Genomic DNA, 25,455 nt, shown 5'->3' on the forward strand with positions numbered 1-25,455 from the left:
TTCAGAGATATTACACAGAGAACAAAAAAGCAACATGTAAAAGCAAACTCCTGTCTATTGTAACCCACAAATTTCAACAGAATAGAAATGAAAGGGTAGCCTCAATGTTTTAGTGCCAGAAAATGAAGTATCTTGAATACATACATATAAACCTACATTTATCCAAACTATTAGACATTGTCTGAAATACCATTCCACTGCACTGACGCCAGTGGTTGCAAAGTGTATTTGGGTCTCGGAGGGCTTAGTATAAAGAGCCAAATACTTATTCCTGGCTTAACTGATGCTCAACGGCTCAAGAAAGGGAGGTTGCCAAACATCTACATATTGTAAACTCTGCAACCAATTGTTGGGTCGTGTGTTCGAAAGGATGTTTGGTGAGGACGCATCCACTGTAGTAGTATGGGCTGAGGTTAAAAACAGGAAAGGAGAGGTCACCCTGTTCTGAGTTTTCTATAGGCCTCCGAAAAAAGTTCCAGAACTGAAGAGGAAAGGATTGCAAAGATCATTCTGGATAGGAGCGAAAGTAACAGGGTAGTGATTATGGGGGACATTGACTGGAGAAGCTATAGTTCGAGTGCTTTAGACGGGTCAGTTTTTGTCCAACGTGTGCAGGAGGGTTTCCTGACACAGTATGTAGATAGACCAAGTATCGCGGCCACATCGGATTTGGTAATGGGTAATGAACCACGCCAGGTGTTAGATTTGAAGGTAGGTGAGCACTTTGGTGATAGTGACCACAATTTGGTTCCATTTACATTAACGATGGAAAGGAATAGGTATATACTGCAGGGCAAGAGTTATAGCTGCGGGAAAGGAAATTATGATGCGATTAGGTGAGATTTACGATGCACAGGGTGTGGAAGGAAACTGCAGGGGATGGGCACAATTGAAACGTGGAGCTTGTTCAAGGAACAGCTACTGCGTGTCCTTGATAAGTATGTACCTGTCAGGCAGGCAGGAAGTGGTCGAGCAAGGGAACCGTGGTTTACTAAAGAAGTTGAATCGCTTGTAAAGAGGAAGGAGGAGACTTACATCAAGGTGAGGTGTGAAGGCTCAGTTAGGGCGCTTGAGAGTTACAAGTTAGCCAGGAAGGACTTAAAGAGAGAGCTAAGAAGCACCAGGAGGGGACATGAGAAGTCCTTGGCAGGTAGGCTCAAGGAAATCCCTAAAGCTTTCTATAGGTATGTCAGGGATAAAAGAATGACTAGGGTAAGATTAGGGCCAGTCAAGGACAATAGTGGGAAATTGTGCATGGAATCACACAAGGAGAGACATTAAATGATTATTTTTCGTCAGTATTCACACAGGAAAATGACAATGTTGTTGAGGAGAATACTGAGATACAGGCTATTAGACGGGATTGAGGTTCATAAGGAGGAGGTATTAGCAATTCTGGAAAGTGTGAAAACAGATAAGTTCCCTGGGCCAGATGGGATTTATCCTAGGATTCTCTGGAGGTTAGGGAGGAGATTGCAGAGCCTTTGACTTTGATCATTAGGTTGTCAATGTCTACAGGAATAATGCCAGAAGACTGGAGGATAGCAAATGTTGTCCCCTTATTCAAGAAGGGGAGTAGAGACAACCCTGGTAACCATAGACCAGTGAGCCTTACTTCTGTTGTGGGCAAACTTTTGGAAAGGTTTATAAGAGATAGGTTTTATAATCATCTAGAACGGAATAATTTGATTAGGGATAATCAACACGGTTTAGTGAAGGGTAGATTGTGCCTCACAAACCTTATTGAGTTCTTTAAGGTGGCCAAAGAGGTGGATGAGGGCAAAGCAGTTGATGTGGTGTATATGGATTTCAGTAAAGCATTTGATAAGGTTCCCCACGGTAAGCTATTGCAGAAGATACGGAAGCAAGGGATTGAGGGTGATTTAGCGGTTTGGATCAGAAATTGGCTAGCTGTAAGAAGACAGAGGGTGGTGGTTGACGGGAAATGTTCTTCCCGGAGTTCAGTTACGAGTGGTGTACCACAAGGATCTGTTTTAGGACCACTGCTGTTTGTCATTTTTATAAATGACCTGGATGAGGGCATAGAAGGATGAGTTAGTAAATCTGTGGATGACACTAAAGCTGGTGGAGTTGTGGACAGTGCGGAAGGATGTTGCAGGTTACAGAGGGACATAGATAAGCTGCAGAGCTGGGCTGAGAAGTGGCAAATGGAGTTTAATGCGGAAAAGCATGAAGTGATTCACTTTGGAAGGAGTAACAGGAATACAGAGTACTGAGTTAATGGTAAGTTACTTGCTAGTGTGGATGAGCAGAGAGATTTTGGTGTCCATATGCATAGACCACTGAAAGTTGGCACCCAGATTGATAGGGTTGTTAAGAAGGCATACGGTGTGTTAGCTTTTATTGGTAGAGGGATTGAGTTTCAGCGCCATGAGGTCATGTTGCAGCTATACAAAACTCTGGTGTGACCACAGTTGGAGAATTGCATACAGTTCTGATCATCGCATCAAAGGAAGGATGTGGAAGCATTGAAAAGGGTGCAGAAGAGATTTACCAGGATATTGCCTGGTATGGTGGGAAGGACATGAGAAAAGGCTGATGGACTTGAGGCTGTTTTTGTTACTGAGATGATGATTAAGAGGTGACTTAATAGAGGCATATAAGAAGATCAGAGGATTAGATTGGATGGACAGTGAGAGCCTTTCTCCTCGATGGAGATGGCTAGCACAAGGGGATATAGCTTTAAATTGAGGGGTGATAGATGTAGGACAGATATCAGAGGTAGGTTTTTTACTCAGAGAATAGTAAGGGTGTGGAATGCCCTGCCTGCAATAGTAGTGGACTCACCAATATTAAGGGTATTTAAATGGTCATTGGATAAACATATGGATGATATTGTAATAGTGTAGGTTAGGAGGGCTTTAGACTGGTTTCACAGGTCAGTGCAACATTGAGGGCCAAAGGGCCTGTACTGCATTGTAATGTTCTATGTTCAGTTCAACACAGGTGCTGCAAACTTTGATGTGATTTGCAACTGCAGTTATGTGGACAAGATTTAGAGTCTTACGAATGATTGATCATCTACTTGTGCTCAGTACACCAAAAAAAACTTTATTTCAATGCATCTGCAAAGGACGACAGCATATCAGAGGCCATCTTATTCCAAGTCAGTGTAATGGAAGAGATTTCATGTCAGTGAGCGGACTTGAGATTCCATTCCGTGCCTCTCAGAAAAAGCATTTTAAACATTTTTATTATTCCAATGACATTATAGCTACCATTAAATAGTTTCAAATGCAAATTAAATTCTTTTATGAGTTTATTAATCAATAATTCTGACTGGAACCATTAAGTTGACAGAACGATTAATATAACTGCCAAAGAAAATTACATTAGGGTTGGCAGGAACACGGTGATAAGAAGTCTCCGTTAAACCTCTTGACTATTCTTTTTTTATTCATTCCTGGGATGTGGGCATCGCTGGCTAGTTTAGCGTTTAATGCCCATCCCTAATTGCCCTTGAACTGACCATATTGTTGTGGGTCTGAAGTCACATAGGCCAGACCAGGTAAGGTCTAAAATCATTAGTGAACCAGATGGGTACTTTTAATTCCAGTTTTTTATTGAATTCAAATTTCACCATGTGCTGTTGTGGGATCCAAATCTGGGTCCTCAGAGTATTAGCAGTCCAGTGACAATACCTCTAACATCACCGCCACCCCATAACAACATATATCTGGATGCTGAGTGGTTAGCAGCAAATTGATCCTCTGTTCCTTACAAACCACACACAAATACTGAACCTGTAGCAAGCATTGAGCACAGAAAGAACTAACGCTTGGGTGCGAGTCTAAAGTGGAAAAAAGGGAGTAAAGACATTTCTTGGATCTGCTCAGATATAGTACACTATAGTGCAAAAGTGGCTCATGATTTAAACAATAACTCTCATGATTAAATGTGAATAAAGGAAGTTTTTGGTCATTCAGTACTAGTTTGAGCATTATTTCCCCAACTTAACGCTATGTTACTCTTATTTAAGTAAGTCACTTTCCGACTTCCATTACATCATGTTTTATCACTTTATCATGAAATCAGAAAAGACAAGTTTTGTTCTTGCAAAGTATAAATGTACCAAACCAAGGTATTCTTTGTATGGTTTGTATTTTTGTCAGCCACAAAGACAATGAGAAATACGAGTATAAAAAGGAGCATTCGAGCAATATATGCTAACCTCCAGTTAATGTTCCTTGTGGGTCAAAAGTATCTCCACCAAGAGTGACTGTCTTTGTCATTATCCGAGGGTCAAAGGTCACCTTCTTGGCATTATCCAAGCAGTCACACACCAACACGGACCCAAAAACATACTCCATTGCCTTCCTTAATTCATGCTCATATCCAACCAGAGACAAGGCCACGTGCACGTTGTCTGCACCCACCTAAAATAAAGAAATCAAAAATATACGAATTACAAATCAGCTGTACAACTAACACTTTAGAACATGAGATCTTTATACAGTTATGCAGTGTACCGCACAGATGTGTTTATCTAGCTTTTCTATATATGCCATTTGCCTCTACTCCCTGTGATAGCATGGTCCACAATGTTAACGCTCTGAGTAAAGAGAGCTTTTTCTGAATTCTCTACTGGAAATATTACTGATGTTATATTTATGACTTCTGGTTTCAGACTTCCCCACAAGGGAAATGATTTTCTCTACAATTAATTTAAAAAAATCAAATATACCACAAAAAGAGCAAGAAATGTGTCTTAGGCTGATTGGCTATTTCCCTTCAAAAAAGCTTATTTTTGAAAATGTACAGCTGTCAATAAAAACAACCAACTGATGCTTTTTTTTGCGAACAATGGTCTTATTAATTTATAACAATATTCCAAAATGGAGGATATTGCAAATTAGGTCCGTCACTAGAATCTCACAGCATAGGTGGTCATTTGGCCAATTGTGCCTGTGTTAGCCCCATTCATCTTACTCTTTTTCCTAAGTGCTGCAATTTTTTCCTTTTAAGTAGATGTATAGTTTTCTGTTGAAAGTCAATGTTGAATTTGTTTCCACCACCCTCAGGCAATGCAATCGCAATCATAACTCTCAGTAAACAAACATCTCTCCCCCTTCCCCCTTTGATCTTTGAGAACAAACAAGCAAATTAAGAAAATTCATAAAACTCCAAAAAGTGCACCAGCCATAACTGACAGACAGGGCTATTGCTAGTACAAGGGTGCTGCCTGGAAACCTTTAAACAATATTTGCAGCAAAGGCATCAACTACTACTACTACAATCGTTACTGCTTCCATATAATCAAAGGACATCAAAAAATATGATCAAGATGATCAAAGTAGTTACTATTTATCCATCACACAATAGTTTTTAAATGTCAAACAAAGCCTACAGATGATTTAAACTTGTACATGCATACATTTTTATCATACAAAAGCATACAGTCAAACAAGGGCAGAAAATACATCAAAGGCCATCCTTTAGTTCGTAGTTCAAACAGCTTACCAGATTTTTGGCTGTCTGAACAGTACTTTCATTAATACATCGAGCAGAAATTTTGTTGAGTGGTATAATAGTATATCTTCGTTTCAGCTCTCCTTTTTCTAAAAGCTTCTTGCCAGTCACCTAAACAAAGAAACAGCACAGAGTAAGTTCTTCTCACACTAATTTTTGGAGGCTCACCAGTCACTGGAGACCGAGGTGTGGCAATATGACAGCACTGTCTTAGTTAAACTGACTCCAGAAATAACAGCCTCTAAAGTGTATTATCTGTGCTCATCACTCACCTCTGTGTCCACTACAACATTATACAGACGACCGCCAGCAACCACTTCTAAAGCTGTCGCTGTGGAAGTATCTTTCACAGAGAGAAGTGTGGCAACAAGACCTTTCACACGATTAGAGTCCCAATTTTTTTCAGGATCCCTAAAAAAAAATTCATAATTTTGCTTTCAATTAGATTACAAAAGCCTTCAACAATAGATACTGAAAAGGTAATTAAATTGCCTATACACAAGAATGAGGACCATTTTGCTGAATGAGTCTGCTCCACCATTCAATAAGATTGTGGATCAGCTGATTGTGGCCTCAACTCCACTATTTTGCTGCCTGCCCCTTGCATAACCTTTAAGTCACTTGCTGATCAAGCATCTATCTTACTCAAGCCTCAGATATATTCAATGTTCTTTGGGGTAAGAGAATTCCAGACACACAATCCTCAAAAAAAAAACAAGGGAAAAAGAATTCTTCTTATCTCAGTCTTAAATGAGAGGCCCTAAATTTTTAAATGGTGTTCCCCAGTTCTAGACTCCCCCAAAAGGGGAAACATCAACCCTGCCAAGACCCCTCAGAATCTTAAATGTTTTGCTATTATCACCCCATATTCTTCTAAACTCCAATGGGTTTAAGCCCATTCTGTTCAACCTTTCCTCACAAGGTAATCACTTCATCCCAAGAATCAGCTGAGTGAACCTTCTCTGAACTGTTTTTAATGTAATTATATCCTTAAGTATGGAGACCAAAACTGTACACACTCGCCCAAATGCAGTTTAATTAAATCTCTCAGCTGAAGCAACCTCCTTTTATACCCAATTTTCCTTGCAATAAGCGCTAACATTCCACTTGCCTTCCTAATCACTTGCTGTAACCTGCATATCAATGTTTTGTGAATCATGTAACAGGATACACAGATCCCACATCAGAGTTCAACAGTCTTTCTCTATTTAAATAATATGCAGGATAGTGTTGCAAATCTGATTGCGAAAGGATGCCATTGTTGTAGAGGGAGTGCAGTGAAGGTTTACCAGGCTGATTCCTGGGACAGCAGATCTGTCATATGAGGAGAGACAGTTAGGATTATATTCACTGGAGTTTAGAAACTTATAAAATTCTAACAAAGTAGATTTAGGAAGTATGTTCCCAATGTGGGGGAAGAGCCCAGAACTGGGGGTCATAGTTTGAGGATAAGGGGTTAAAGCTTTTAGAACTGAGGTGAGGAGAAATTTCTTCACTCAGAGGGTGGTGAATGAGTGGAATTCACTACCACCGAATGTAGTTGGGGTCAAAACCTTGCCTGATTTCAAGAAGAAATTCTAGTTGGTATGTTTCTATATGAAAACCAGTGACGTCTGAAAAACCTGACATTTTTAAAGTTTCCATGCATGAATTTAATGAATAAAATAATTTACCAGCTTGCTCAACTAGATACTGCCTTGGCACAGAAGTATGCCTATTAGTCATGAGCTTCATGCACCTCTTTTCCCATGCTCTAAGTGGTCCAAGTGATGGTGACCTGACTCAGCACAAACTGAAAACCAGCAAGGTCTGAAATCCTGCATGAACTCTGTCCTGCAGTTGCCTGTTTCAAGATACCGTAGCAGACTGCTTTTCTATTCTTCCTGCGAAAGTAGACAAGTCACAATTTTGCCACATTATACATCCATCTGCCAAATTCTTGCTCACTTATTTATCTAAATCCCTCTGTAATTGTCCTTTTCACAACTCACTTTCCTACCTATCTTTGCATGATCAACAAGTTCAGTTACCACAGAATGGATCATTTTGTCCAAGTCAGTACTAAAAATCCCCTTCTCCATAAATCTGATGACTGATGCAAAATAACAAATGTGGCTTAGTTACTCAACAAAAGTGGATATTCTCAATAGCTGCCCAGGATTCAGAAAAAAAATCCAATGGATTGCATAACTCTTCATCATGCTCTGCTAACTCAATGTTATTATTACAATTGTGGAGCTTTTCCTGAGGCTGTTCCCTGCCTCAGATTTTAAAAATGTTAGAATATATATTGCTGCAATGTTTTGACAAACTATCATTATGAAATTAAAAATTTCAAAATTAGCAATGCACACCTACTTATTCTACAATTCAAAATATTTAAGGCATTTAAAAAAAAGTTAATGCCCGCAGATGAGTGGCTTTGTTACATGCTATCTCAAGTTGGGAACAATCACAAACTTACTTGTATTCAAAACGCAAACTAGGAAACTTGGCCAACAAGGCTTCATAAGACTCTCTGAGTTTATTCACAGTTCGTGACAATTCACGACGCTGGTCCAAAAGCTTTTCCTCCTTCCCATCTTTAGGAGAAAAAAAAGGTTAAGACACATTACAGCACCGTATAATAAGATTCTAATTTGCCTGCTTACAACATATTACTGATCACACAAACCATCTTGAATTTATTAGAAATCACAAAACACAGTGAAAGGTCAGAATTGACATACTAATAGAATATACAGATAATTTTAAATATTGCCAATATAACCACTCATTAGCATATATATTTAACGGAATAAGATTAAATTGAATTTCAAAACACAAAAGAAAAGTCAACACAAAACAAAAATGAGAGATTAGCACAAGTAATATTTATCTGTAACAGGATTAATTTGTCAAAACTGATACGGAACTATTACATTCAAAATCCATGCAAACCTTCATAATTCAGTTTCTGCATTTCTGATTCTAGTTTTTCTCTATTCTTCTTAACAGCTTCAAAAGCATCCTGGTTTTTCTTGTAACTACTGTCCACCTTCTTTACTTCTGTTTGTTTGGTCTTCAATTCCTGCTGGGCATGTTTCAATTTCATCTGAGCCTACATCAGAGCAGTGAAACATCGGAGAATGTGTGTTTAGGAAAACTCATTTGCAAACAACAAATTGATAACATTAATGCTGAGAAAAAGACAACTTGGTTTGTCAATAACTATAATAGTTACATATCTGACTTCAGTATAGATTGACACTGGAGGTCATATCTTTCCATTTCGTACTTTTGTCAGACTAAATGTTTATGAACAAAACTAAAATGGAATAAACATCTCAAAATAGCTTTCATTATGGACCATGGCCAGATTTTTAAAAATTGAGCCCCTAAATAGTCAACAGCTTCTGGGAATCATGGACTGCTTCTGCCCATGTTTGTTTTAAATCTCAGCATTAATAACATGATACTAAAATATTGTTGTCAAAATATAAAACCATACTATCACACTTGAAATTACCATCAATTTTCATTCAGACTATGTTTGTATCACTTCTTTTATATTCATGTTAATATTTAATCACTGGATTTTGACAGCACTGAAGGAGGCTATTCTGCCTATTGTGTCTGCACCAGGTCTCTAAATGAGCAATTCCCTTAGTTCTATTCTCCCTGTCACCCAGACATTCATCTTTTCCTGATAAGTCTAACTCCCTATTGAATGCTTTGATTGGTAAAGGCAGGTTCAATCTCAGGTAATGCATTCCAGATCCCAACCATTGGTCACATGAACAAGTTTTATTCTATCATTTTTGCTTCTTTTGCCAATTATTTTAAATCTATACCCGTGTTCCCAATCCTTTTATGAGTGGAAACAGTTTCTCCCCATCTACTCTGTCCAGACCTCATGCTTTTAAACACATCAAATCTCCACTCAGCCTTTGTTGCACCTAGAAAAATAGTCCTAACTTCTCCAATCTATTTTCATAACTGAAGTTCCTCATCCCTGGAAGCACTCACAAATCTTTTCTGCACTCTCTCCAATGCTTTCATATATGGCAGTGCCCAGAACTGAACTATAGCTGATGTTGAACTAGAATCTAACACAACCTGCTTGATCTTCCTATTAATAAAGCAGAGGATACTATATGCTTTACCAGCTGTGCTCTCAACTGGTCCTTATTTTGCATGATTTATTACAAGAATAAAATTTTGCTTTGATATAATGCCAATTAACACTGTAAACTTTACCAAGATGCTTTCACAGGAGCATTATCAAGCATAACCTGATGCCAAAACACAGATATTACAGCAGATGAAAAATGCAGTTTTTCAGGGCCATCTTAAAAGAGGAAACAAGGTTGTAAAGCCAAAAAATTGCAGAATCTTAGGGCTTAGCAGCTGAAAGCTTGGCTGCCAATAGTGCAGCGATTAAAATTAGGAATGTACAAGAGGCCAAAAGTGGACAAGTGCAGCTATCCTGGAAGGCTATAGATTTCTGAGATAGAGAGAGGCAAGTCGATGGAAGGAATGAAAACTAGAATCAGAATTTTTTAAATTACCTAACTACTCTAATCTGTATTTTAAATTTAAATACCATATCTGTGTCATTTTCATTGCCATTATATTCATTTTCAGCAAATCCCAGGAATCTTTATCTCAGTGGAGTAAATGTAACAAGATTTTCAGGGTGACATTTTGCAGCATGCAGGCAACAAGACAACTTGTTACTGAAGAAGAAACAAATTTCAACAATTGCATTCAAAGGATGACATGATTATTTATTGAAGGACTGGTAGAAAATCTCACCTCAAGCTAAAAGCAATCTTAAAACACAACATGATTCACAAACCTGCTTGGCTTCTGTTTCGGCCTTGCTTATTTCATTCTTGCAAGACATCATCTGACCAGCGAGAGTAGCTGCCTCTCCATCCTCATTACTGGAGAGACCAGCAGAAACTGCATTGAAGTGCTGCTGAGCAGCTTCCAGATCCTTGTTATCATTCTGACTAGTCTCCTGTAGAGAGTTCAGTTCATCAGAAATCTTCTTCATTTCCTTTTCCTTGGCTGCAAGAGCATTACCATCCTGGAAAAAACAGATAGCTGTTATTTGATCAAGGTACAACTTTTGCTTAACAGACGACACTTTACACGTGCGTGTGATGCTTTTGTGGTGGTACAGATCAGAAGCTCGTAGCATATAGTCCAGCAGACATACAACTGAAAATTTGACTTCCTCCTGGGAGTTGAACAAATTACATCTGAAGTTTAAAGTTGATTAAAATATCAATACTAATCTCTGCTTCCAGTGACCTGCAGAAAACCCAACTTACAAACTTTACCAGATTCACAGATTTGGAAATGCTTACTCAACTGACATATAAACTCTCAATGAACAAACTGCGAAGCTTTGAGAAAGTAACTAAATGGGAAATAAGTAGTGAAAGAAGAAATTTACCAGTATATTTTAAGACTAAGGAAAGGTGCTGAGGGGGTGGCAGAGAGTGAAGAGTAAAAACACATATCTATGTAAAATCAAGTGCTGTTTTAAAGGTTCAGCTCCACCAACCACCAGAATTCCTTTTAACAAGTACCTCACCTCCTCCATACTTTTGATGAGTGTTTTCCGCTTTTTTTCTTCAGCTTTGAGGTTGTCTTTCTTAGAATCATACGTGCTTTGCACTTTAGCGTCCATACGTTGAGCATTAGCAACCGCCTGCTCTAGGGACTGAAGCACTCCACCAACTTTCTGCAAGACAACAAATCTTTACTCAAGCTATGCAAATGAAGCAGAATTGATGTAAACATCTCTCTTTCCATTGAAAAACAGTGAAGAACAGGAGCAATATCCTGCGTGAGCTTGATTGCCCAAATTGGAAAAAAGACTGTAATTCAGATAAAAGGGCATTTAAATCAACCCCTTGCAACTGGAGCATCCAACCCAGTCCATATTTAATGCTTCCTGTTTGAGGCAGTAATCCAAAAAAAATCTAAGTTTTTACATCAGTTCAACAGCACCCAGATCCTCTTAAATTCAAATTTTAACAGGAACTGGCCAAGTATGGAAGCAAAACGCATGCACCACTGATCACTGGGACAAACACTTTGCCGCAACATTAGCAGATCACAATGAAAGTCTAACAGTGCTTTGTGACTTATATATACCTTGTCTCGGATTTTCTCCAGCTCAGTCACTTCTTTGGTGATTTCCTTCACTTTCTTTTCACAATCTGCATTGGTTTCTTGAAATTTGGTGATGCTGTCTTGCATCTTCTTCAGATCTTCAGCAGAGCGCAACTTGGTCTCTTCCGCACAAACAAACTGATATGCAACGTACAAACGGGTAAGATGCTCTATCTCACGTGTTATTTTCTGGAATTCCAAGTATGAGGATCTTTCCTACAAGTGACAAGATGTGAACAATCAGAATGGAGTAGTTTAATCAGATGGTTAAGAATCAAATAACCCAAGGATGGCAAATTCCGGAAGAAAATCCGATTTGCAAACTTTACCACACATTCATAGATTTTAGAATATGCTTACATATTACATTTTAATCCAACTTTCCCTGCCTGTATTCCAACTTGCAGTAAGTCCCATTCACCCGTGACCCCTGTGCTTGTTGCCCTGCATTGACTCCCCCACTCACCACACTCTTCCCTGTCTCTGTAAAATCTTCCAGCCCTACAATCCTCAGATCTCTATGCTTGTCCAATTCCAGCATTTTGAACATCTATATTTTCATCACTCCATCAGTACCAACCATGCCTTTGGCTACAATTCTAGAATTTCCTTTCTAAGCTTCTTCACTCTATTGCTCCATTAAAACACTCCTTCAAGTCTATCTTCTTGACTAAACCCATGGCCATCAGTCATAATACCTTGTTCTGTGATTCAGTGTCAAATATTGGTCGATAATCATTCCTGTAAAAAGCCGTGGAACTTTTTAACTACATTAAAACTATATATATATATGCAAGTTGTTGTTTTATAATGAAGATTAATCTCAGGAGTTTAACAGCAACGTTCTCAAAATCCAAGTCCTGTATTTCAACCCAATCAGGTATGAACAACTGTCTAATTTGATGAAGCCTTTGTAAACAATCTTAATAGAGCTTTCTCCCTGCCCCAATCTTCTCTCTTATGGAGTATAGTTGCACAGACTCTGGTTGTCTTTTAGTATCTTTGTCAAGTGGTAAACATTCACAAAAAAGCCATGACAATCAGTACCAGCATGCCAATCACCACAAACCATCACACAAAGCTCAGCACAGCCCTCACATAAAAATTTCAAATTCACGGACTTCCAGGAAGAGGAATTAGATAGCAAATCAATAACAATGGCTTCACCAAATTTCGTTCCTTAACCCTGGACTGTATAAACCCAATTGTAGCAACAGTATCTCCATCAGAATCAAATTTGGGTTTAAAAAAAAAAGCATAAACCTAGGTTCATGCCATCAATCTTTCTTCCTTGGACTGCTCAACTACACACTGGATAAAATAATAAAGCATCAACAAATTATTTAAAAATGCGATTAAAAGTTGAAGTCTTAAGAAAGCAGACAATGTAGATTTGGGGTGTGAAACCAGTATCTGCAATATTTGGGAAATATTTTAAGCTTCCAGACTCAATGACATGTCCAGCTGTAGTTGACTACAGGTCAGCGAGTAGTTCCACGGGAAACAAAGCAGAAGTGTCCTGAAGGAAATAAAAAATAGAAAAACAGATTTTCCATTCCTGATGAAATGGAAAGTAAAAATTGAGGAATTGAGGGTGGGAGTACTTCAGATACTTCTCCAAATTCAGAGATTATATAGCAACTATTACAGAGATAGATTACCTTCTTTTCCAATAGTGAAACATTAAATTCGTACCTCCTTCAGTTTCTGAAGTGTTGGAGTAATTTCTTCTTCAAGAATCTGAAATATAAAAAGCCGAGTTAAAAAAAAGTTAGAGGATTAGGCAGAAGTGATTTTACCTTGTTTCACAAATTAAAATACATAATATTGCATTGCTGAAACATTAAAAAAAATTTAAGCATAAAAATATTTGAACATGGCACTTCAAAGCCAATTCAGAAATAATTTGCATTTTCTGTAATACACTATATAGGATACAACAATAAGTAACATGCAGAGTTGTTAACATTTGTATTAGTCAATCAACTCAAATAGCTCTCAGCGCATTGTACTGGCTTTTGTATTAAATGTATCCAGCTTCTGAATATTGTGGCATGAGCATTTTTTAAATTCACTTATACCATCCAGATGACTACTAACGCTCAAAATGTGCATACATCCAAGACAAAGCACCAACACTTCATGCACATTTGGTAACAGGGGACGCATGGTATGAACTCTGATCCCACGTGTGCCTCCTAATAAAACTTCACGCATTAATGAACTGCAATGCAAGATATGTTGTGGGCTGTTGCACAGTTTTCTTTCCAAAAGATTTTCACTTTTCCAAGTGAAATGTACATTTATTGTGGATGCTAAAAATGTGTTCATTTGAGAAAATCTTATTACACTGTGTATGGGGTGTGGGACAATTTTGGAACTGCAGCAGGCTAGCTATATGGATAATTGTGTGGACAGAGTTGAGGGAAAATGTTCAGTCAGGGGAGATTTCCAACCAAATGTGTGGGTGTGTGCATATGCAGCAGGATTGCAATTCCAAAAAGGGAAACAGGATTGTCTTCAAATTGTGCAACATTAATGGCGAGTACTAAGCAAGCACCTATAAGATATGCAACTTGTATCACAGGCATGGACAATGGCATCTACTTACCTTTGTAAACAAGTGCTTCTTAGTAAAAGACTTAATGTAAGAAAATAGCCACGAATTCTCCAGAGTCAAAAATGTCCAAGCACAAAACAAATTCCCTGTTCCCTTTTTGCTGGTAAAAGACACATTGGCTTTCTCGTGCAACCAAATCAGGGAATATCAAATGTATCTGAAGCTTTTTAGAAATTTCAGAACTCAGATAATCTCCTGATCCAAAATTCCAGTATGGAAGAAACCGATGTAGGAATTAACATTTATTCAGTAGCACAAGTCACAGAACATAATGAAAACAGTGCTACTGAAAAAGCAACAACTTGGGGAATAATATTGAATTTTAAAAAGTGAAATCCACAGCTTTTTTTCTAAGACCTGAAGAGAATTGTGTTTAAATCTCAATAGTCTCCCACCCTTCTTGTGAAGGCATTGATTCATGGGGAGCATCAGGGAACTGCCAGCACCTCACCCAATCAATAAGCAACTAGCTATTTAACTGAAGCATGATGTTCATCTTACACTCTCTCATGGATGCTGGAGCCCGAAGAAATATTTTTCTCTTTAGTTCAGGGAAGTGTTGATGTCAATTGCAATAAAAACAGAAAATGCTGTAAAGAGCTCAGCATGTCTGGCAGTATTCATGGAGAGTGAAGCAAAGTTGATGTTTCAAGTCCATCTGTCTTCAGAGCACAGCATGTTTCTACATCGTTTCAGATTTTCATAATTTTTTTTAAATTTGAGTACAACAATTCTTGTGGTTTTCTAATGGAAATAGGATAATTGGGTCTTGTTTCTCAGATTGAAACACACTCTTCCAAAAGGAACTGAATAGCACAGCAGCTTCAGTGCATTATTAGTTTCATTTTGCTAGTTAAAAGATCTTGAATTTACTCATGTTCATCAGGTTTTAAAAAATAAGTCAAACTCAGTAATTTACTATTTCCCAAAGCCATTTATCATCAGTGTTAACACAAAAGAAAAATACTGTGGGTGCTGGAAATTTAAGTAATAATGGTAAATACAATACCAGTGACACCACATCATTACTTGCTGTGGGAACAGGAAACAAGTTTACCGTGTGAATTTCTTTCAGCTTGGCCTCCTTTTTCTCAATAGTTTTCTGGGCTGCTAACTTCTTACACTCGTACATTCTGGTCCCTGCAGCTTCCTCAATCAAGGATAGGATCTATGGAAAAAGAATTTTAAAAAATAAACTCCGCATTGCCCTTTAAATATATTTTAATCTACTGTATAACAGAATGATCACGCTGCACACTACAAAACCATTCTAAAACTAGTGCATAAGGCACACCTTTAACACCCTGCAGCCTGGGGTTGTGAACTTTCTGTTAGGCACCTGAAAGCTTTTTTCTGCAAAACTCAAATTAGATGGATCCTTGATATGTCTTCAAAGCAATAGCTCAACTAAACTTAAAAATGGAATGCATTTAAGTTTTGTAACATACAGCTTTGAATCACCTCTGCACAAAATACAAGTATCACACAAAACGTAACAGCAGTCACAAAAACAATGCAAGGTTGAGTATTAGGAATAGGAAGACAGAACATGTCTAAATACTTGTGTTTGTGCAAAATATTGCTAGGACAGTAGTACATGAAACAACTCCACACACAAGTTCTCCATCTCAGCTATTCATAGAGTACGCATGATGATGGAGCGGGTGCAGTGCAGGGGCAAAAAAAAACATAACTGGTACTAACATAACTAACTCACCCAAGTATAGGAATTGGTATTCTATTCTGCATCAACGTTCATTTGGCATTCTAACCAAGCCTGTATGTCCTACTCTGTTGAATGAGGAACCTGAACTTTCCTTCTCATTCAGTTAAATAATTAAGTTCAGTTCAGTTAGACAACCTTGTAACAGATCTAAATGCCAAACATTTTATTCTTCAGCTAGATTCATATGAGATCATTTTTGCTTATAACCACATCCCACACTTCACAGTCCTTGGAAGGGAAGTTCAGAGCAGATCTACTACCTCTGCAAATTGATGTCAGTTAGATACAACCCAGGGAACACAGGATCAGAGAGTAGCTCTCCTGCTCCAAATCGAAAGAGATTGAGTATAAAATAGGACAAATTAATTCAGAACATAACCACCATCACGTGTTTTTTTATATATAATTCATGACATCAGGCACCAGACACAAACTATACTTACCTCTGGAGGCTTCATGTTCAAAACTTTAGTGATGCGACCCTGAAAACAAAATCAATTTGATTTTAAAACCCCACCATAATCTCTATAAAAAAGTGGAACAAGCATAATGGCTTTCAATTAAAACAGTGTCACCTTTTATATATATGTTTGAGTAAATTAAGACAAATATTTAATAGAAATACACAAATATAGAAGCACCTGCATCTTTATGTACAAACCTGCATAATAAGGAAATGTGGATTGTTGACATTTAGACCAATTGAACAGAAGAGGTCCTGCACTCTGGTATTGTTTGCATTCACACCATTAATTAGGTACTTGTTTCGCCCACCAATTACCACCTGAAAAATAAATTGTATTCATATTGCCAGGTATCAACATTAGGATTTTTAAAAACACAGCATTTGTTTTAGAAGTACAACTGGATTCAGTGTAGAAAGCACTGTATAAGTACTCTTAAGCACCCTTGAATTCCTCAAACAACTGAGCCAGGCTCACTCTATTTAACCACAGAAATATCAATTCCACTGATATTCCAGAATTGGGAAAAGTTATCGGCGTTTTGTTTTCAACAGGTTCTGCAATCTCTTAACCTGGAAATTGATTTTAATTAAGGCTTCTTGCAGAGCACACTTTGTAAGAATATGCATCTTAATGCATTCTTAAGAATGGCTTCTATCAGTGCTTCTCAAGCTACAGTCTGCAGACTCCTTGGAGTCCAGGGCACAATGTGAAAGTGCGGGCTGGGAGATGGGAGCAGAGTGTGATTCCTGCATCTTTCTTATGCTTTCATAGGATGTGATTGTAGTTGTCGAAGACAGCATTTGCTGCCCATAGCTACTTGCACTTGAGACGGTGGTGGCAATACATCTTCTTGAACCACTGTTGTCAATGCAGTGTAGGTACACCCACAATGCTTTCAGGGAGAGTGTTCCAGGTTTTTGACCCAGTAACAGTGAAGAAACAGTGATCCGTTTCCAAGTCAGAACGGTGTGTGACTTGGAGGGGAATTTACAAGTGGTGGTGTTCCTATCAGTCTTCAGCTCTTGTTCTTCCAAATGGTAGAAGTCACAAGCTTGGGATTGCCGCCGAAAGTAGCTTGCTGGGTTCCCAGTGCATGTTGGTATACGCTGCTGCCATTGTGTGTTAGCATGGAGGATGTGACATTTAAAGTGGTGGATGGAGTGTCAATCAAGCAGATTGCTTTGTCCTGAGGGTATTGCACCGAAGTATTGTTAAAACTGTACTCATCCAGGCAAGTGACACATCTGACTTGCGCCTTGTAGAGGGTGGACAGGCTTTGGGAATTCAGGAGATGGGTTACATGCTGCAGAATTCACAGCTCCCAACCAGCTCTTGAAACTGCAGTATTTATATGGCTGGTCTAATTCAGTTTCTGGTCAGTGGATAATGATATTGATAATAGTGATATCAATAATATTGATAGTGAGAGATTCAGTGATAGTAACGTCACAGAGAGAGAATATTAGATTTCTTGTTGAAGATTGTCACTGCTTAGCACTTGTGTGACGTGGATATTACTTGTCATGTATCAGCTCAAGCCTAAATATTGTCCAGGTTTTGCTTTATACTGACTGCTTCTGTATCTGAGGATTTGTGGATGGTACTGAACACTACAATCATCAGTAAAGATTTCCATTTCTGACTTTATTATGGACAGAAGGAGCTGAAGATGGCTGAGCCGAGGATGCTACCCTGAGGAACTGTGTCCAGGGGCTTAAATGATTGACCTCCAAAAATTACTAGGTATGGCTCCAATCAGAGTAGAGTTCCAAAGAAGAGTTCCCGTTAACTGTTTCTCTTTCCACAGATAATGCCCGACCTGCTGAGTTTTTCCAGCATTTTCTGATTTTACTGCAATTATCCTTTCTGCGGCTGACCAACCGTTGTGCAAAATTTGCTTCCTGAGCCAGGAACGTAATCCATGTTCTGGATCTGAGCGTGCCAAATCCTAAACACTAGGCTGCAGGGCTATGGAAAAAAATGGATTTGATTCCAAACCAAAGGCACAAAGGGGAATGGGGGTAGGGGGAAAAAAAAGAGAGGGTGAAGGGGACATATCACTGAAATCTTACTTATAGTTTAATCTCACATCGTTCATGAAAATACTTTTAAATAGACGCACTAAGTTTTAATGTTAATATTGTGGAATTTTAAATAGTGAGTATTGAAGTGTACCTGTCTTGACACTGTAATTTCATCATGCGTCTCAAAGCCCAGAGGACTTTGTTTTTTGTCGCAGTTATCAAAGGTAATTGAAACCGTGGCTTTTGTAATCCCTGCTTGTCCATTTTTGTAGACCAAATCCTGAAGGTTGCTGGCTCGCACCTGACAGCAAACAAAAGAAAGTTATCAATGCAAGTTTCAGCATAAAAACCTTTCAAAATAAAAACACAAAAACATGTTTTTAATATTGTATTGCTATCCAATTAAACAGCAGTGTCCAATTATTACCCAAACTTGACTCAAGTCAGTCAGTGAACCTTGCTTTTGATAATATCCTTGATCTTTTTCTGACAACATGAGTTTCTGTGACCAGTTACAGGTCTACAACAGCAACCAATAAACCTCCAACCCTTAGCACTGATAACCAGCAACCCCCCGCAATCACCACCACCACCAACACCCCTGTCTCACTGAGCCAGGGCAAACACCTCCACTCCCCCCATACCCCCTCTCCTCCCAAAAGTAAAGTTTGTTTACTAGTCATAGATAGGTTACATTAACACTGCAATGAAGTTACTGTGAAAATCCCCTAGTTGCCACACTCTGGTGCCTGTCTGGGTACACTGAGGGAGGATTTAGCATGGCCAATCAACCTAACCGGCACATCTTTCAGATTGTGGGAGGAAACCGGAGCACCCAGAGAAAACCCACACAGTCATGGGGAGAACATGCAAGCTCCACACGGTGATCCAAGCCAGGAATTCAACCCTCATCCCTAGTGCTGTGAGGCAGCAATGCTAACCACTGTGCCACCCCACATTTCCCTCCCCTCCTCTTGCCTCAGCCCCACCTCGACAACCCTCCTCTCACCCACCCTACCATAGATCTCTTCCCCCAACCACCCCATCCCCTTCCTCTCACCTCCCACTTTGACGCCACCTCACCCCAACCCCTCCCCTCACCCCAACCCCCTCCCAAGTAAACCATACCCAACCACCCCATCTCCTTCCTCTCACCCCAAACCCCCCCGTCACCCTGACGCCCCAACGCCCCCTTTAACTTCCCCCAAATATAACGTCCCCAACCCACCCTGACTCCACTCAACGGCCCCCCCCCCCCCCCCCCCCCCCAAGCCTGCCCTCCTCCCTCAGCACAACCCCCCCTTCCCCTCCCCGCTCTGACCTGGGACAAGTTGCTGATGCCCAGCAGGAAGCAGATGGAGTCGAGGATGTTGGACTTGCCGCTGCCGTTCAGGCCGGTGATGGCGTTAAAGAGCGAGTCGAAGCCGTTAATCTCCGTCCGCTGCGCGTACGACTTGAAGCCGTCGATGATGATGGATTTGATGTACATCTTTCCCTCACAACAACAACAACAACGCGGTCCGATTCAATCCCGAGTTTAGCTCCGGGCCCGGCGGCCGCTCGAGCTCCTTCTAGCAGTTTGAATTTTGGCGCCAACCACCGGCTGTTTATTTACGGTCCCAGCAACAGCCCTACACTGCGGACGGACATGCAATTTTAAAAGAAAAAAATTAAATGCAACACCTCAGAATTATCGCACCCTCAACCGGCTTGCATTATTCCCGTAATAATTCATTATTCCCGGTTTTCCGGCGGTTAGATCCCGCGGCGCAGGCCGATGACATCACCGCGCGGAGCCCGTCGGTCCCTCTTAAAGGGGCCGCGTCCTCCTTCTTACCATCAACATAGAATCTGTATTGTGGGGAGGAGGCCATTCAGCCCATTGAGTCTGCACCGACAACAATCCCAACCAGATCTTATCCCCATATTCGCCACATATTTACGCTACTAATCCCCCTGACACTCAGGGGCAATTTAGTGTGAGGAATCAACCTAACCCGTACATTTTTGGAGTGTGGGAGGAAACCCATGCAGACACAGGGAGAACGTGTCACACAGTCACCCAAGGCTGGAATTAAACCTGGGCCCCTGGGCACTGTGAGGCAGCACTGCCAACCACTGTGCCTCAGGTCCCCATGGTTTGTCCTTGAACAAAACAGAGAGGTTCGCACAGCGACACACCAAGCACAGCAAAAGACACCGAACATGCAGAGGCGAAGTTGAGGCCATTGAGCAAGTGCAAAACAAAACCATCCACGAGCATCCTATCTGCCCAACTCTCCAAAGCACCATCCGTCCAACGTGGCAGAGATGGCAGATCACATAGTGCACCTATCAGTTACCTCAGAACCCATCGAACCAAGGTGAAAGCAAGTCATCCTCAATCCCAAGGGACTGCCTATGAGGATATATAGGAATATACATAGAAACATAGGACCAGGAGGAGGCCATTTGGCCCTTGAGCCTACTCTGCCATTCATTATGATCATGGCTGATCATACAACTCAATAGCCTGATCTCACTCCCCCCATATCCTTTGATCCCCTTCTTCTCAAGTGCTAGATCTAATTCCATCTTGAAAACATACAATGTTTTGGCTTTTATCTCAACTACTTTCTGTGGTAGTGAATTCCACAGGCTGACCACTCTCAGGGTGAAAAAATTTCTCCTCATCTCTGTCTTAAACATTCTACCTTATGACCTCAGACTGTGACCCCTGGTTCTGGACACCCCACCATCGGGAACATCCTTTTTACATCTACTCTGTCTAGTCTTGTTAGAATTTTATAGGTTTCTATGAGATGCCCCCTCATATTGACACCAAGATGGCAGGGTTGGCGGGTACAGAACTGGATTGTCAGGTGATACAACAGGATATAGATAGGTTGGTGCAGTGGGCAGATAGGTGGCAGATGGCATTTAATCCTGACAAATGCGAGGTGATGCATTTTGGAAGGAATAATGCAGAGAGGAGTTATGTGATAAAAGGTAGGCCGATTAGGAGTATAGATGTACAGAGAGACCTGGGAGTGCAGGTCCACAAATCCATGAAGGTTGTGTCACAAGTGGAGAACGTTGTTAGGAAGGCTTATGGGATGTTAGCCTTTATAGGAAGGGGCTTAGAGTATAAAAGCTGCCGTCTAATGCTTCAGTTATACAGAACGTTGGTTAGACCGCATTTGGAGTACTGCGTCCAGTTCTGGTCACCTTATTACCGGAAGGACGTGGAGTCTCTGGAAAGGGTGCAGAGGAGGTTTACCAGGATGTTGCCTGGCATGGGGGGACTGGGTTACGAGGAGAGACTGAAGAGACTGGGGCTATTCTCCTTGGAAAGAAGGAGATTGAGAGGGGACATGATAGAGGTATATAAGATACTGAAGGGAATAGATAGAGTTAATAGTGAGAGACTGCTCCCTAGACTGGGTACGAACACAAGAGGTCATCAATTAAGGGTGAGGGGGGGGAGGTATAATTTGGAGGTAAGAGGAAGGTTCTTTACACAGAGAGTTGTGGGGGTCTGGAATGCGCTACCGAGTAGGGTGGTGGAGGCAGGCACGTTGGACTCGTTTAAGATGCAGTTAGATAGGCATATGAGTGAAACGGGAATGGAGGGATATGGTAGGGGCTATTAAATAGGGTAAACCTCGGGAGACACCGGAAGGGCAGGCTGTATAACTAATATGTTTTGTCTTTATTCCACAGGTGGAGGTCCACCTCGTGTCAAGCGAGGGGCATGCACACGGCGGGTTGTGCGTGGGCTGCTCTTGGAAGTCCAGGAGTGGCCTAGTACTTCATGTCGGTGTGTGTGCTTGATCCTGGACCGATAGACGGGCTCCACAACAGCTCAGTGACTAGCACTGCTAGCTGTGCAGATACATGGATTTGGGCCTGTGTCTGTGGGAGTTTGCGCATTCTCCCTGTGGTTGCGTGGGTTTCCTCCGGGCGCTCCGGTTTCCTCCCACACCCCAAAGATGTGCTCTTAGGCTAATTGGTTTCCACCAAATTGACACTATTTCTTCCCTGAATCTGACTGAGTAGGGTCCCATTCGTAGACATGCAGGGTAGAATAGGTGTAGGGCGATGCGGCGGCGCGGGCTCGTTGGGCCGAAAGGCCTGTTTCCCGTGCTGGGTTGTTCTTTGTTCTATATATTCCAGGTGAGGCCTCACCAAGACCCTGTATAATTGCATTAAGACGTCCTTCCTCCTGTACTCGAATCCTCTCACTATAAAGGCCAATATACCATTTGCAACATTGAAACAGGCCATTCAGCCCAACTGGTCTATTTTGGTGCCTATGCATCCAGTTCTGGTCACGACAGTTTAAGGATGTGAGTGCCTGTGAGAGGGTGCAGAGGAGATTAACCCAACTAGTTGTAAGAATGGGGGAATTTAGTTCCAATGTTAGTTTAGAGAAGCCAAGGTTGTCCTCCTTGGAGCAAAGGAGATTGGGGGGAGATTTAATAGACTTGTACAGGTTCAGATAAGGTTGACAAAGAAAAGCTGTTCCCAACCACTAAGGGCACAGGCAAAGACATATAGCTTTAAGACTTTGGACTAAAGGTACTGCCTGGGGTTTATAAAAAGTTTAATTTACGGGATTTGGGTGTCACTGGCTAGGCCAGTATTTATTGCCTCCCATACCTAATTTCCCTCAGGAAAGGTGGCGGTGAGCTGCCTTCTTAAATGCTGCAGTCCATGTGGTGTAGCTCACTCACATTGCTGTTACAGAGGGTATTCCAGGGCTTAGACCCAACGACGGTGATTCCAAGTCAGGATGGTGATTGACTTGGAGGAAACTTCCAGATGATGGTGTTTCTATGTGTCTGCTCCCCTTGTCCTTCCTGATGGTAGGAGTTGTGAGTTTGGGAGGTAGTACCAAAGCATGTGAGAAAGAATTTTATTACACTGCAAGTGATAATGACCTAGAACCTGCTGCTTACTAAGGGCAGTGGAAGCAAAGGTGGTTAATGATTTCAAAAGGATGTTGGATGGGTATTTGAAGGAAATGAATAGGTTATGGGATAGAGTGCGAGAATGGGACTGATTAGATTAGTCTACAGAGTTTAAAGTTTATTTATTAGTGTCACAAGTAGTCTTACTTTATCACTGCAATGAAGTTACTGTGAAAGGAGCCAACGTAAACCTGATGGGCTGAATGCCTTTTTTTTGTGTTGTAATAACTCTCTTTCTGAGCCACCCTGCTTCCCTCTTTATCTCACCCTTTCTCATATCCCTCTGTTCTTTTCTCTCATATGTTCATCTTGCATCCCCTTAAATGTTATTCTCAACAGGAGGAGACCATTTAGCCCCTTGAGCCTGTTCCAATGTTTCAGTGACCTTTTTCCCATATCGTTTAATACCTCTGGTTAACAAACATCAAAGAACAGTACAGCATGGGAACAGGCCCTTTGGCCCATCAACTCTGCTGACACAGATGCCCCTCTAATGTTTTCTTGCCTCTACGTAGTCCATATCTCTCTATTTCCTGCTATTCATGTAACTATCCAGATGCCTCTTGAACGTTGTTATAGAATCTGCTTCCACCACGTCCTCTGGCAGCACGTTCCAGGCATACACCACGTGTGAAAAACTTGCCCTTATATTTCTTATAAACTTACACATTTTCAACATATGCCCAGAGTAATTGACCTTTCAACTCTGGGGAAAAAGACTCTGACTATCCACTCTATCCAAGCCTGTCATAATTTTGTAAACCTCTATCAGATTCCCCCTCATCTTCCGATGCTTCAATGAAAACAATCCAAGTTAGTTCAACCTTTCTTCATAGTCCATATCCTTCAAACCAGGCAAATCCTGGTAAATCTCTTCTGCACCCTTTCCAATGCATCAACATCCTTCCGGTAGTGTGGTGACCAGAATTGTACATAATACTCCAAATGTGGCCTAACTAAAGGCTTATACAGCTGCAACATGATTTTCCAATTCCTATACTCAACACCCTGACCAATGAAGGCCAGCATGCCATATGTCAATTACAGTTTCAAAATTAACAATCGACTCGCCATCATTTATCATTTGGGGAAGAGAGTTCCAAAAAGCTGTATTTGGAAGGTTACCAAATGCTTCATTGAATAAAGGGAGTGTCTTAAAGGGGGTGAGGTAGGTGGAGGTTTCAGAAGGGATTTCCAGACTCTAACACCCAGGAAGCTCCAAAGCACTTCATAAGCAATGAAGAACATTTTGAACTAATATAACAAGAAAAATGGCAGTCAATTCACACTGAGCAAATCTCCCACAAACAGCAATGTGGCAATGACTAGATAATTTTCTATGGTAATTCGATTGAGCAGTGAATATTGACAATACATCAAAGAGCACTCCCCCGTTATTCTTTGAAATAATGCCATGTGATCTTTTACATTCAACTCAAAGGACAGATAGGACTCCGGTTCAACATTTCATCTGAAAGACGGTACCTCTGACCACGCAGCTCCCCCTCAGTACGGGCAATACTATGATGATCATGAGTCATAATGATCAAATCAATACCAGTGTCAGTCTGGATTTTCCTTGGTTCTCGGGTCTCTGGAGTGGGGGGCTTGAACCCATGACCTCCTGACTCCAAGGCATGAATGTAATCTACTGACATTATGATAAAGGTTCAGTCCAATTCATTCACCATTTGGGGGGGAGAAAAGTACAAACTGACGTAAAATTTATGTAAGAAGCCTCACAACACCAGGTTAAAGTCCAACAGGTTTATTTGGTAGCACAAGCCACTAGCTTTCGGAGTGCTGCTCCTTCATCAGCTAAGTGGGAGTTCTGCTCACAAACACAGAATATATAGACACAAACTCAATTTACAAAATAATGGTTGGAATGCAAGTCTTTACAGGTAATCAAGTCTTAAAGTTACGGAAAATGTGACTGCAGAGAGGGATAAGCTCAAGTTAAAGAGATGTGTATTGTCTCCAAACAGGACAGTTAGCGAGATTT

The 25,455-nt window shown here is 40.6% G+C and overlaps 1 protein-coding gene across 1 annotated transcript in view; it reads right to left on the reverse strand.

Annotated features, from left to right (window-relative positions):
* smc2 (structural maintenance of chromosomes 2) overlaps positions 1-20,256 on the reverse strand; it is a 41,035-nt gene extending 20,779 nt beyond the window's left edge. The window contains exons 1-14 of the mRNA XM_080188422.1: positions 19,820-20,256; positions 18,650-18,799; positions 16,669-16,791; positions 16,451-16,489; positions 15,339-15,449; positions 13,357-13,401; positions 11,644-11,877; positions 11,078-11,227; positions 10,331-10,564; positions 8,431-8,590; positions 7,955-8,072; positions 5,763-5,901; positions 5,482-5,601; positions 4,193-4,397 (exon numbers count right to left, since the gene is read on the reverse strand). Coding sequence (XP_080044548.1) covers positions 4,193-4,397; positions 5,482-5,601; positions 5,763-5,901; positions 7,955-8,072; positions 8,431-8,590; positions 10,331-10,564; positions 11,078-11,227; positions 11,644-11,877; positions 13,357-13,401; positions 15,339-15,449; positions 16,451-16,489; positions 16,669-16,791; positions 18,650-18,799; positions 19,820-19,987 — 1,996 coding nt within the window. The 5' untranslated portion in view covers positions 19,988-20,256. The remainder of the gene's footprint in view (positions 1-4,192; positions 4,398-5,481; positions 5,602-5,762; positions 5,902-7,954; positions 8,073-8,430; positions 8,591-10,330; positions 10,565-11,077; positions 11,228-11,643; positions 11,878-13,356; positions 13,402-15,338; positions 15,450-16,450; positions 16,490-16,668; positions 16,792-18,649; positions 18,800-19,819) is intronic.
* Positions 20,257-25,455: the final 5,199 nt, after the last annotated feature.

Source organism: Carcharhinus amblyrhynchos, chromosome 5 (genome assembly GCF_965287045.1).
Source record: "Carcharhinus amblyrhynchos chromosome 5, sCarAmb.v2.hapA, whole genome shotgun sequence".
NCBI classification, from domain to species: Eukaryota; Metazoa; Chordata; class Chondrichthyes; order Carcharhiniformes; family Carcharhinidae; genus Carcharhinus; species Carcharhinus amblyrhynchos.